Genomic DNA, 14359 nt, shown 5'->3' with positions numbered 1-14359 from the left:
AGGTAGTTGATGTGAAAGACCTCTGCCTGAGACCCTGGAGAGCCGCTCCTGGTCTTAGTAGACAATACTGACTTTGATGGACCAAGGGTCTGATTCAGTATAAGGCAGCTTCATGTGTTCGTGGTTCCCAAGACCTTCTATAAAAGGTAAAGGTCCCATGTGCATGCACCATGTCATTCCTGACACATCCTGATGTTTACTAGGCAGACTTTGTTTATGGGGTGGTTTGCCAGTGCCTTCCCCAGTCATCTTCCCTTTACCCTCAGCAAGCTGGGTACTCATTTTACTGACCTCAGAAGGATGGAAGGCTAAGTCAACCTTGAGCCGGCTACCTGAAACCAACTTCCATTGGGATCGAACTCTTCTAATAACCTACAAAATGTTATGCCAGTATAATTCAGCTATGCTCTGATAGGTTCTTGCTAGCAACACTTCCCTCAAAAGAGAGGGTGTCTCTCCTGTGAGCATAATATGGCCAAACTATATGGACAGACATTTATGTTTAAGTCCAAGTACAGCCATGTTTAAGTCCAAGTACAGCCAAGAAGAAGTCCAGAAGAAGAAGTCCAGGGTTATGAAAGGCAGACATGCAATGCAGCAACTTGGCTGCAGCTAAGCAGGTCTGATTCTCATGGGGGGCCCAGCTCAGTTGGAGAGCATCTTCTTTGCACACAGAAGGTCCTGGGTTCAGTCCCTTGCATCTCTGATTAAAAAAGAAATCAGGTAGGAGGTGATATGGGGGTGTGGACCCTTGATCTGAGACCCTGGAGAGCAGCTGCAAGACAGAGCAGTCAAAAATGACCTTGAAAGAGGTCTAGTAGCCAGCATGGTGGAGAACCAAGCTTGATTCCCCACTCCTCCACATGAGTGGCCAACTCAAATCTGGAGAACCAGATTAAATTTCCCACTCCTCCACATACAGCCTGCAGGGTGACCTAGGGCCAGTCACAGTTCTCTCCAAACTCTCTCAGCCCCACCTAACTCACAAGGTGTCTGTTGTAGGTTGCGGGAAGGGAAGGTGATTGTAAGCAGCTTTGAGACTCCTTTCGGTAGAGAAAGCGGGATCTAAAAACCAACTTCTTCTCCTCCTTCTCCTTCTGTTAGCCGAAGCATCAAAGGGGCCATAGCTTTGCATTCGTGGCCCTTTCTTACATCCACAGGGTAATGTCAATCATCACTTTGGGGTCAGGAAGGAATTGTCCTCCAGGCCAGATTGGCTGGGGATCCTGCAGGCTTTTTGCCTTCCTCTAGGCATACAGCAGGGGTCACTGGGGGAGTGGGGAGGGGAAATCATTGTGAATTTCCTGCATTGTGCAGGGGGTTGGACTAGATGGTCCTCAAGGTCGCTTCCAGCTCTATGTTTCTACGTTTCACAATGTCCAAAGTTTAATCTTCAATGGAAAGATCTGGGGAAGACCACCCGAGACCCTAGAGAGCTGCTGCTAGTCAACAGTGACACAGTGGGCTTAGACAGGCCAGTCTGCCAACAGTATCAGGCAGTGTCATTTTTTCTTGTTTTCAACCTCCAGCGCACTGTTTTCAGAATGCTTCAAAGTAAAGAACAGTTATCTCAGGACTGCTGCATCGGCTATGAGCTCCGGGAGGGCACTTGTCCAAACTTACTCTCCTCGTCTTCTCTTGCTCGTGGGGCGCAGCGCGGCTGACGGAAGCCTTTGTGATGGAAATTTTGGCCGTTCCCAACGTCACTCCCGAACGCTTTCAAGTCTACCTTGACATTTCAGAGGACTGTCAGTAGAGTCTCAGACAAAAAATCCATCGTTATCATTCCGCTTATCATCCGAATCCTCTCTAGATGTCCTGTGCAGGACTGGTGAGAAAACCGGGCAGTGGACAATCTTTCCTTTCCATTCTTTCAAAGGTTCCCTTTGCACAGCAATCCACATCAGAAGGGAAATCCACTTCAAAAGACTCCAACAAAGTTATCTGTAATCATTTTTTAAAAAACTCATTTTCTGCTGCTCCCTGGTGTTTTGAAGGAGCCTTTCGTCACTTGATCTGAAACGGGCTTTGTTAGCCATCGCTTTCTTCAAGGCATGCCCATGCTGGGCATAAATCCACGCCGGCGTTGTACAGGATTGCCTGGCGCAAGGGTATGAATGGCAACCTAAGACGGCAGTGCCAGGCTGCAAGATGGAAGGGGCTGTGGCTCAGTGGCACAGCATCTGCTTGGCATGCGGCAGGTCCCAGGTTCAATCCCTGGCATCCCCAGTTAAAGGGATCAGGCAGGTAGGTGATGTGAAAGACCTCTGCCTGAGACTCTGGAAAGCTGCGGCCAGTCTGAGTAGACAATATTGACTTTGATGGACCAAGGGTCTGATTCAATATAAGGCAGCTTCATGTGTTCAAGGCCGTTCAGAAATAGTCCGTTGCCTCTCTAGAACAAGCATAGCACACTCAACCTGTGGAACACCTCAAGTGTTCTGTTTCCTTCTCTTATCAGCTTTCAGGTGGAGCATCTCAAATAAAGCCAACAGAGAGATCTTTTCTCCCTCTCCCTGTGTATTGATGGGTATCAGCCTCACGCGTGTATATAATTCACTGGCATCTTAGACTACAGTTCTATCTCCAGCATAACAGAAGCTCTACATTGAAAGTCTTCATCCCTTCTGGATCACACTAACAATCAATAAATAGACTCGAGCTTTTGGGGTCAATATGCTGCTGGTAGTGATTTCTTTACAGCAGAATCAGCAATACTTTTGGGCCAGCCGATAGCTTCTTAAATGCAGTATTTGGGGTCTGAGCATGAAAGCGTCATCTTGCACCTTAATAACTGCTCCTCCGGGGTGAAGCGGTCATCAACTCAATTCCAAATTGAAAGCACCAACGCGCCAACTTTTAAGAGCAGCAGCCATGGAGAAGGGAGAAATTTTATACATGTAATAACAGCCACATATTTTGGTAAAATGAAGGGATGCCCGCGGTCAGCCCTCTGTTCGGATTGCAGTTTTGTTCACAGATTGCAAGCAGAACCGTCACACTATCCAAAAGAAACATTTGCTTTTTTGTGAATGTTCAGAACTAGGTCACAAATACTCTCTACCTCCGTACTTCCAAACTGATTTGGCCATCCCTCATATGTTAGAAGAGAGAGCTGGCATGGTGTAGTGGTTAAAGTGTAGGACTAGGACCTGGGAAAGCCAGGTTCGAATCCCCACTCGCGCCATGGAAGCTTGAAGAAGAAGAAGAAGAAGAAGAAGAGTTAGTTATACTGACTTTCTCTACCACTTAAGGAAGAATCAAACTGGTTTACAATCCCCTTCCTGTTCTGGCAAAAGCTATAAATAAATAAATGAATGAATGAATAAACAAACAAATAAATAAATAAAATAATAATAAAACAATCCTCTTCACTTCCCCTCCCCACAGCAGATACCCTGTGAGGTAGGTGGAGCTGAGAGAGCTTAAAGACCTGTGACTAGCCCAAGGTCACCCAGTTGGCTTCATGTGTAGGAGTGGGGAAACAAATCCAGTTCACCAGATTAGCCTCCGCCTCTAATGTAGAGGAATGATGAATCAAACCCACTTCCCCAGATTAGAGTCCATCTCTCCAAACCACTGCTCTTAATGGCTACACCACACAGGCTTGTTGGGTGATCCTGGGCCAGTCACACATTCTCAGCCTCAACCATGGTTGTAGGGTTGCCAGCTCTGGCTTGGGAAATGCCTGGAGATTTTGGGGGTGGAGTCAGAAGAGGGCAGGGCTTGGAGAGGGGAGGGACTTCAATGCCATAGAGTCCAGGTAGTGGCTGACGATCTCCCACTATTACAAGTGATCTCTAGGCAACAGAGATCAGTTCCCCTGGAGAAAATGGCCACTTTGACAATTGGAGTAAGGCATTGAAGTAGGGTTGCCAAGTGCCAGGTGGTGGTGGGCAAATACCCGCTAATCCACCTGGCTGCCCGCCAGTCAGCTGAGGGTCAGCGAGAAATGCATGCACGCGCGCCTGCCCACAGTGCCATAGGGTGGCCAGCTTCCAGGTACTAGCTGGAGATCTCCTGCTATTACAACTGATTTCCAGCCGATAGAGATCAGTTCCCCTGGAGAAAATGGCCGCTTCGGCAATTGGACTCTATGGCATTGATGTCCCTCCCCTTCCCAAACCCCGCCCTCCTTAGGCTCCGCCTCAAAAAGTGGCAAAGAGGGAACTGGCAACCCTAGGTTTACACCTTGAAGTGCCGCATCGCAACGGGCCTTTTACCACTCAAACTGGGAGTTTGAGTAGTAAAGGCCCCTTGCGATGCGGCACTTTCAGGTTAAACCGGAAGTGATGCGATCATGTTGGCGTGGGCACACGCACACTTGGTCTTGCCTCACCTCTGCCCCAAAAACCTCCCGCAGGAGAAGAGGGGGGACCTGGCAAGTCTACATTGACGTCCCTCCCCTCCCCAAACCCTGCCTTCCTCAGGGTCCAGCCCAAAAATCTCCAGGTATTTCCCAACCCGGAGCTGGCAACCCTAGGCTCCAGGGCAGTGGCCTACCAGGGAATTTCCCTGTGAGTTCAATGGCCAGCCTGCCCCCGAGCGAAACAAAGCTAGCTGGGAAAGGAAAGTTGGGAGTTGACATTCTTTCACCAACGCAGGTTTCCGGCTTCCTTTTTTTACATACATTCCCACCATTTTGCTAGGACGTTACAAGGCATTAAAATATCAATTATTGGAGGGTAATAGCTTTACGTTCTCTTATGTAGCTCCAACATAAATGTCAGTGTTATGAAATGATATTTCATTCGGGGACCTACAAATCAGGGGTTTTGCGTACGGAGAAACGATTGGAACCACTTGAAAGCTGTCTTAACCAGAGAAAGCGAACATCATATTTATATTCTTATGATGGAAGGGGGGAAATACACCCCTGGGCATGTTTTATGTGTCCTCCATCTTTTGGATAAATGGTAATGCTAAACAAAAGAAAGGGGGGTAGAGAGAGAGAATGAAAAGATGACCTTACGATAATAACCTCCCGATCCAAACGGGAATAAGCTTTCCAACATACTGAAATCATCTGCAAAATGTTCAAAGCAGAAATTTCTGTATGACTTTATAGCTTTCTTATGGACTACCAAAAAGCTGCACGTTTTTGTCTCTCCTCCAACAGTAGAGCTGTGACGGCACCTTCTAGGCATTGCCCAAGATGCTTCCAGTGGTGATGGAAAAAGAAAGAAAAGCTCAGGTGTTGTCTCAAACAGTCAAGGATCATCAGCTGCATAATGCTGGTTAATTCTGGTCCACATCCCTGACTATAATATAATGTGGATATGATATAGCCTGGATAGCTCAGTCTACGCCAAGCTCATCAGAGGTTGGAAGCTAAGCAGGGTTGACAGAGCAGTTCCTCAGTGGAACAGGTCTCCTCGGGAGGTGGTGAGCTCTCCTTCCCTGGAGGTTTTTAAGCAGAGGCTAGATGGCCATCACCCTGACCTGGATGGCCCAGGCTAGCCTGATCTCGTCAAATCTCAGAAGCTAAGCAGGGTCAGCCCTGGTGAGTATTTGGATGGGAGACCACCAAGGAATACCAGGGTTGCTGTGCAGAGGAAGGCGCTGGCAAACCACCTCTGTTAGTCTCTTGCCATGAAAACCCCAAAAAAGGGGTCGCCATAAGTTGGTTGCTACTTGACAACACTTTACACCCACACAGAGATGGCCATCTGTCAGCAATGTTGATTCTATGACCTTAAGCAGATGATGAGAGAGAGGGCATCTTGGCCATCTTCTGGGCATGGAGTAGGGGTCTCTGGGGGTAGTAATTGTGAATTTCCTGCATTGTGCGGGTGGTTGGACTAGATGACCCAGGTAGTCCCTTCCAACTCTATGATTCTATGACACTGGTTAATACTTGGATGGGAGACTACCAAGGAAGACCAAGGCTGCTATTCAGGGGAAGGCAGTGAGAAACCACCTCTGAACGTCTCTTCCCTTGAAAACCCCATGAGGGATTGCCATGAGTCAGCTGCAACTTGACGCAACATTCTTCTTGGTTTTATATGCTGGTTTTCTCTACCATTTAAGGAAGAATCAAACCAGCTTAGAATCACCTTGCCTCCCCCTCCCCACAACAGACACCCTGTGAGGTTGGTGGGGCTGAGAGAGCTCCAAGAGAGCTGTGGCTAGCCCAAGGTCACCCAGCTGGCTTCATGGGGAAGAGTGGGGAAACCAACCAGGTTCACCAGATTAGAGTCCATCGCGCCAAACCACCGCTCTTAACCACTACACCACGTTCGCTCTTGTTATTAAAAGGTCACTTTCTCCTATGCAGACCTCCTTCATTTCAGTTATCTCGAGTTTGATCTTTCCCCCATACCTACACACATTGTATATGAGAGACATATACAAACCAGTCTTACAACTAGAACCAATCTGACCAGATGTTTGAGTAACTGGCAATAGATTTTACAATCTATACACATGCCTGATGTGATTTGTACTGTTTGTATATGTATTTATTTATTTCTGTAAATGTGTGCAGGTGTAACACGGGTTTTAATTGACCACTGATGAAGGCCCAATAGGCCGAAACGCGTTTGGTATGTGGTTACAGAGATCAACCCAAGGAAATGCCATTGTGCTATTTTAATGTTTTTAAATATTTTTAACCTTTACATAGCGCTTCGAATAAATTATATTTTCAGTATTTATGTACATATATATTTTTTCTACCCAATCTTGGGTACCCAGCTCCTAAAAATCTTCGAACATAAATAACGAACCCTGCTTGACCTGTTACGTCGGAACAATATCAACTCGAGAGATGAGCGCTCCTTTTCCATTTTGCATCCGTTCCTAGACCGCAGGTGTTTGTTAGCAAATGGCCCTCCTTCTTCTCAGAACTGGCCTGCATTTAAGCGCATTGTTTGGGCCAAGCACAGCAAATCCATTTCCCTCCCTAATATTCTCTCTCCCCCCACCATCACTTCTCTGTTTCCTGTCTCACACAATTGGCTCTGGAATCCTTTGTGCCTCTTCCAACAGCTGCTCCGTTTCAGCCAACTGCTTTTCACTGGTGTGTGGAAGAACGGCTCTGTGGAGATCGTAACAAACGTCGAGACCCCTGGCTCTTATCGTATGTTGGATTGCTAAATAATCATTGATCTAGTTAACTGTTGCATCAAAGGGGTCCTTAGGCTGTTGGATGAATAAGGGAATAATGCAGTCCTGGCCCAACGGTTCTTCCTTCTAAGGTATGCAGCAGCTGCTTACCCATATTTACCCAAATGAAAGACGAAAGGCAACCACATAGAAAAAGGTGATAGGCAAATAGCTCTTGTGTTGGTATATGGGAGCCCCGTGGCGCAGAGTGATAAGCTGCAGTACTGCAGTCAAAAGCTCTGCTCACAACCTGAATCCGATCCTGACGGAAGTCGGTTTCAGGTAGCTGGCTCAAGGTTGACTCAGCCTTCCATACTTCTGAGGTCGGTAAAATGAGAATCCGGCTTGCTGGGGGTAAAGGGAAGACGACTGAGGAAGGCAATGGCAAAACACCCCATAAACAGAGTCTGCCTAATAAATGTTGGGATGTGACATCACATCCCAACATGTGGCATGTAGTAATACATGTAGTAACCCTATAACTGGGACCAGTTGGCCATGGCAATGGCCCTGGCAATGGTCTGACACAATCCCCAACATGGTGCTCACCAATGTGTTTCCTGGTGCCCGCTTGCTTCTCTCCCCGGGCAAAGACCCTGGCTTTCTTCCACCTCTATGGACCAGCAGCAAAAAGAAATGAACAACTGTGTTTGACCCAAGTCTTTTCGGGGGGGGGGGAAGGGTGAGCAGCTGGCAATCTGAACTGGCACCCCACCACACGCTAATAAGGAAAGTCAGAGTCAATTTATTCCAGGGAAAGGAGAACTTCTAGTTGAAGCCAGCCCACTTAATTTAATAAGAGGAATGAACTGGATATGCTTTTCAGGGACTAATGTTTGCCCTTCTGACAGTTGGAGATTGGGTTTTAATTAAACTACAAGTGCTCCTTGTTAATGTAACCAGCAAAACGTTTATTCTTTGGGCTCGATTCTTTTCTCCTTGGTGCAGGTTCTGCTGCGTGGCTTTCTAGAGGGCGAGGAAGCCTTCCACAAGATGGGTCCCTGCTATGAATTGACTCAGTGGTAGAGCATCTGCTTGGCATGCAGAAGGTCCCAGGTTCAATCCCCAGCACCTCCAGTTAAAGGGACTAGGCAAGTAGGTGATATGAAAGACCTCTACCTGAGACCCTGGAGAGCCATGGAGAGGGGCTGTGACTCAGTGGTAGAGATTCTGCTTGGCATGCAGAAGGTCCCAGGTCCAGTCCCTGGCATCTCCAGTTAAAGGGACTAGGCAAGTAGGTGATATGAAAGACATCTCCCTGAGACCTTGGACAGCCATGGGGAGGGGCTGTGGCTCAGTGCTATAGCATCTACTTGGCATGCAGAGGGTCCCAGCTTCAATTCCCGGCATCTCCAGTTACAGGGACTAGGCAGGTAGGTGATGTGAAAGACCTCTGCCTGAGACCCTGGAGTGCCGCTGCTGGTCTGAGTAGATAATACTGACTTCGATGGACCAAGGGTCTGATTCGGTATTAGGCAGCTTCATGTGTTCATGTGTATTAACTGCTGCAAGAATCCTTTTTCTCTGTCTTTGTTTCCCCCTGTTCTTAGACCGAGGTCTCGAATGATAAAACCATAAAACTTAAATAAGACCCATCTCTAAAAGCACCTCCCTTCTACTCTTCCCTGCAGCCTCCAAAAAACGAGCAACAAAGTAAGTACACTGAGGGTCAGAGTCCTCTAAGAGGAACTGAACCTTTTGCTCCAAAGTTGCTCGAGAAAATGCGGGCCATTAGTTAAAACATGCTATAATCCATTTTAGCCTAAGTTGGTTCACGTAAGGACAATGCGAAAGGATATGTGCCAAGGAGTCCGCTGACTGAGGAGGGCAGGGACACAGCCGGTCACATCCTTAGCATACGGCCCAGCAAAACCATTGAAAATGGGTGATAAAAAGGCTGAAAGAATCAAAATATCTGAGACTAGGGTCCCCAATGTTATCTCTGTGGACACCCATGTCACCCGCTGACACGTTTTCTGGTGGCCACCAAGGGCTTTTAGAAAGTGGGTGAGGCTAAATGTGGCTTTTGTCCAGTGTCGTGGGTCGGCCAGCTGACATCTCCTCTTATAGCAGGCAGACGTTATAACAGAGGAGCCGTCGCAGGCAGAAGCTGTCGCACCGTGCCCTCAGCCTCCAGCTCAGGAACTCAAACCGTGCCTGAAAGCCAGCAACCGTCATACCTTTAGGGTGGCCGTAGCCTTTAGAGCAAAGGAGGAGGCATTTACGACAAGAAATCCAGGAGAGACAATGACATGAGAGATTGCTGGCGCAGCGTAGATCGATCCCTGATGGTAGCACTGAGACCTATGGATTATATGTGTCTTGGAACGCCGAAACAACCTATTTAACTGCAGCTGGCTTACCTATCCCAGCAAGATAGCCTTGCGTGGGAGCAACACGTCGCCACCCCTTGTGTACCCGCCTTTGTAGCCGTACTATACTTTGGACTCTCTGAAAATCTGACTCTTCTAGACCAGACTGGACCACGCCTTTTAGATTCACCCTCCCCTGCCTTGATGCTTTGGACTAGGAATTATCTGTGTTTCACCTTCATTAGGAAGCAGCCTTCATTAGGAAGAATTTTCTAACAGTTAGAGCTGTTCCTCGGTGGAACAGGCTTCCTTGGGAGGTGGTCAGCTCTCCTTCCCTGGAGGTTTTTTAAGAAGAGGTTAGATGGCCATCTGTCAGCAATGCTGATTCTATGACCTTACACAGATGATGAGAGGGAGGGCATCTTGGGCATCTTCTGGGCATGGAGTAGGGTCACTGGGTGTGTGTGGCGGAGAGGTAGCTGTGAATTCCCTGCATTGTGCAGGGGGTTGGACTAGATGACCCTGGTGGTCCCTTCCAACTCTATGATTCTATGACCTTGGACTGCATCCACTGACCACGTCTCCTGTCTCCTCCCATAGCCAGCTGTCTGGGTCTGGACACACTGGAAGCCTTTCCTTTCCTTCTTTCAAGCTCCCTTGACCAAAAGGTCTGAAGCAGTAAAAGGGGATCCTTTATTTCTTTAAGGAAAATATGGTGGATAGATACTTGGCTACTGCCAGTGTTGTTCTTGGGTCTCTATCCGCCAGCAAAACGGGGACCATTTTATCTTTTGGGCAGGTAATTTGATTAGGATAGGGGTAATCCATTGATTGCAACCGGAATTATATTGGGGGCATTCCAACATGGTAAGGGATAATTAATCCCCTCTCTTCAGATCACATGGCAAAGTCTATTTGAATATGGTAAATTGTGACACACTGGAAGCACATGGAAAGATATGTTACACTTTCCCCCACCTCTGTTCCACATTCTCTGCAGCTGCTGAAGGTGGGAAAGAATGCATGAATCCATGATATTATGTCATATTTCCTTCCCTGTACAAAACCAGAAAGGCAAGAGGAAAACTCAACACAGAGATGCAGTTTTCGACAGCAGCTCCATGCTCTTCACCCTTCGAACAACCGGTTTTTTATTTACAGCAGATGCTACTACAGCAGATGCTACTTTGAGGTGAGGGGCCATGGCTCAGTGCTAGAGCATCTGCGTGGCATGCAGAAGTTCCCAGGTTCAATCCCCGGCATCTCCAGTTCAAGGGACTAGGCAAGTAGGTGATGTGAAAGACCTCTGCCTGAGACCCTGGAGAGCCGCTGCCACTCTGAGTAGACAATACTGACTTGGATGGACCAAGGGTCTGATTCAATATAAGGCAGCTTCATGTGTTCATGTGACATGGGGCACAGGAAGGCTCATGTGAGCAAGCATCACTTGAACCCCCCCCCCCTTCACCCCACGGGAAATGCGCTGTAAACGAGCGGCCTCTCAGAAAACACGACGTACCTTGTACAGCCCGTGGCTGCAGCCACAGAACGTGCTTTCCATGGTGTAGCTCCTCAACACTCCGATTTCGTGCCACGCCACCACCCGCGCCGTGGATTCCCGCGACTTCTCCACCAGGAAGTTGCAGCTGCTCATGAGAAAGGCGGGGGCCACTTTATCTAAGATCTTGGCAAGGGTCTGCAAAGCACAAAACAAAATGGCCTTCAAGAACATGGGTACTTTGCATTTTGCTTGAGCGCAGGGGTTAAGGAAGAAGAAGAAGAAGAGGACTAGGATGAGGAGTTGGATTTTATATGCTGACTTTCTCCACCACTTAAGGAAGAATCAAACTGGCTTACAATCCCCTTCCCCTCCCCGCAACAGACACCCTGTGAGGTAGTTGGGGCTGAGAGAGTGTGACTACCCCAAGGTCACCCGGCTGGCTTCGTGTGGAGGAGTGGGGAAACAAATCCAGTTCACCAGATCAGCCTACGCCGCTCATGTGGAGGAGTGGGGAATCGAACCCGGTTCTCCAGATCAAAGTCCACCGCTCCAAACCACTACACCACTCTGTAACCTTGGGCAAGAGAGTATGTCTTGCTGCAGCTTAAGCACTGGAGTCCAACTGGTTTTCCAGGAGGACATCTTTGAGACAAGAGTAAGGGATGCAGGCCAGGTGCCCCAAGATGCCAACCAGGAAGTGTGTCCCCTTCCCATACATGCCCACTTTGCTGAGGTATCCTTCCCCTCCAGTTAAGAAGACTACCAATGAGCAAGCACACATTGCTAAAACGCTGCCAACAATCCATCTTTGGGGAGGGGAAGGAACTCAGTGGGGATGTGGTACCATAGAATCCACCTTCCGGAGCTGCTGTTTCATCCAGGGGAACTGATCTCTGTCCCCTCGTGAGGACTCAGGGACTGTAAATATGAAGCAGACTCTGGTTGTTTCTGCATGGGTACTTTCACTCACATTCGCCCCTGGTCTGTCTCAGTCGTTCCTTGGAGTTATGCATGAATTTTCCGTCCATTAGAGATGACCTCGCTGTTAGCCCTCAAAAATCCCAGGACTTCCCGTTCCTCTATTAACCCGATTCTTCCCTCTCCCCTGAGTTCAGCCTGGGTGAAATCCCCATGCATAAGGCAAAGCGTGGGACATGCAAGCTTGGTTTCTCTCACAGCCAATTACATATTGGTACATATGCTGATTCTATGACCTTAGGCAGATCATGAAAGTGAGGGCATCTTGGCCAGCTTCTGGGCATGGAGTGGGGATCACTGGGGGTGTGTGGGAGGACGTAGTTGTTAATTTCCTGTATTGTGCAGGGGGTTGGACTAGATGACCCTCGTGGTCCCTTCCAACTCTATGATTCTATGTTTCTATTCTATGATTCATCCATTCATCCAGCACATTTTTGTCCCATCCTGTCCTCCAAGGTGCTCAAGGATGCTGTTAACCCTCTTCCACTTTTTCCTCTCAACAGCCCTGTGAGGTAGGTTAGGCTGAGGTAAGCACGACTGGCCCAGGGTCACTCAACAAGCTTCCATGGTAGGGTGGGGAATCGAACCTGGGTCTCCCAGACCCTAATACAGCACCCTAACCAAGCTGTAGCCTGATCTCGTCAGATTTCAGAAGCTAAGCAGGGTCAGCCCTGGTTAGTATTTGGATGGGAGACCACCAAGAAATACCAGGGTTGCTGTGCAGAGGAAGGCACTGGCAAACCACCTCTGTTAGTCTCTTGCCATGAAAACCCCAAAAAGGGGTCGCCATAAGTCGGCTGCGACTTGACGGCATTTTACACACACACACAACCAAGCTGTACTACGCCGGCACGATTCACTGTACAAAAGCCGTAAATTATTTTTTTAAAATGAAAGAAGAGAGAATCCTTCATGCACGGGCATCGCTTTAGAAACGAGATCAGGAAATCCACAGATCCAGGTTTAGATGAAGCATCCCCGATTTCTGACTGTAAAGAGAATTGGCACTGTAGATCAGTCGTATTCCCCCTAGTATTTGTGTGTATCTGCTTCTAATTTTAAAAAAGAAAGCACTGCAAGCACAACCGAGAGCCTTCATCCAACAAACACCCTTCAAAAGAAGATTGGCACCATATCCATTAGGAGAGTATTCAGCGCCTCTCTACCGTATTTTTTTCTCTGGGCAAAGAACGCCACCTATAGACCCGGAAGTGAACAGGCGGCTGTCTGGGAATTAATTTGGTTCGTTTGCTTTTCCGTTCCATTCTTATTGACCAGCAGATCCTCAAAGCTCTAGACCATTCACACACACACACACAGAGTTCATTTTATTGACCGATGCTAAAAGAGCGTAGCTCATTGCTTATGGAAACTGCATATGGATCGGGAAGACTTGCAGACAATTTTAAATTAACAACAATGAAGTGCATTTGTTTTTTTCTTTTGGGTTGGCACTTTCTCTCTCACACTCGTAGGTCTGCAAGCTGCTCCTGGGTGGTTTCTGTTAAGAACATAAGAACATAAGGGAAGCCCTGCTGGATCAGACCCAGGCCCATCAAGTCCAGCAGTCTGTTCACACAGTGGCCAACCAGGTGCCTCTAGGAAGCCCACAAAAAAGACGACTGCAGCAGCATTATCCTGCCTGTGTTCCACAGCACCTAATAGGCATGCTCCTCTGATCCTGGAGAGAATAGGTATGCATCATGACTACTATCCATTTTGACTAGTGGCCATGGATAACCCTCTCTTCCATGAACACGTCCACTCCCCTCTTCAAGCCTCAGAACATAAGAAAGGCCATGCTGGATCAGACCCAGGCCCATCAAGTCCAGCAGTCTGTTCACACGGTGGCCAACCAGGTGCCTCTAGGAAGCCCACAAACAAGACAACTTCAGCAGCAGCATCCTGCCTGTGTTCCAAAGCACCTAAGATAACAGGCATGCCCCTCTGATTCTGGAGAGAATAGGTACGCATCATGACTAGTATCTATTTTAACTAGTAGCCATGAATACCCCTTTCCTCCATTAACATGTCCACTCCCCTCTTCAAGCTTCCAAGTTGGCAGCCATCACCACATTTTGGGGCAGCGAATTCCACAATTTAACTATGTGTTGTGTGAAAAAATACTTCCTTTTATCTGTTTTGAATCGCTCACCCTCCAGCTTCAGCAGATGACCCCGCATTTCAGTATTATGGGAGAGGGAGAAAAACTTCTCCCTGTCCGCTCTCTCCAAACCATGCATAATTTTACAGACCTCTATCATGTCTCCCCTCAGCCGCCTTCTTTCCAAGCTAAACAGCCCTAAGCGTTTTAACCGCTCCTCATAAGGCAGTTGCTCTAGTCCCCTAATCATTTTGGTTGCTCTTTTCTGCACCTTCTCAAGCTCTGTAATATCCTTTTTTAGGTGTGGTGACCAGAACTGTACACAGTTTTCCAAGCGTGGTCTCACCATAGATTTGT

The 14359-nt window shown here is 47.9% G+C and overlaps 1 protein-coding gene across 1 annotated transcript in view; it reads right to left on the bottom strand.

Annotated features, from left to right (window-relative positions):
• Window positions 1–14359, bottom strand: part of AGBL1 (AGBL carboxypeptidase 1) — a 351974-nt gene that overhangs the window by 158619 nt on the left and 178996 nt on the right. The window contains exon 20 of the mRNA XM_056866097.1: window positions 10939–11115. Within this exon, the coding sequence (XP_056722075.1) occupies window positions 10939–11115 (177 nt within the window). The remainder of the gene's footprint in view (window positions 1–10938; window positions 11116–14359) is intronic.

Source organism: Euleptes europaea, chromosome 20 (genome assembly GCF_029931775.1).
Source record: "Euleptes europaea isolate rEulEur1 chromosome 20, rEulEur1.hap1, whole genome shotgun sequence".
Lineage (NCBI taxonomy): Eukaryota > Metazoa > Chordata > Lepidosauria > Squamata > Sphaerodactylidae > Euleptes > Euleptes europaea.
The sequence above is the reverse complement of the archived record's forward strand: the minus strand, read 5'-3'. Positions and strand labels throughout refer to the sequence as shown.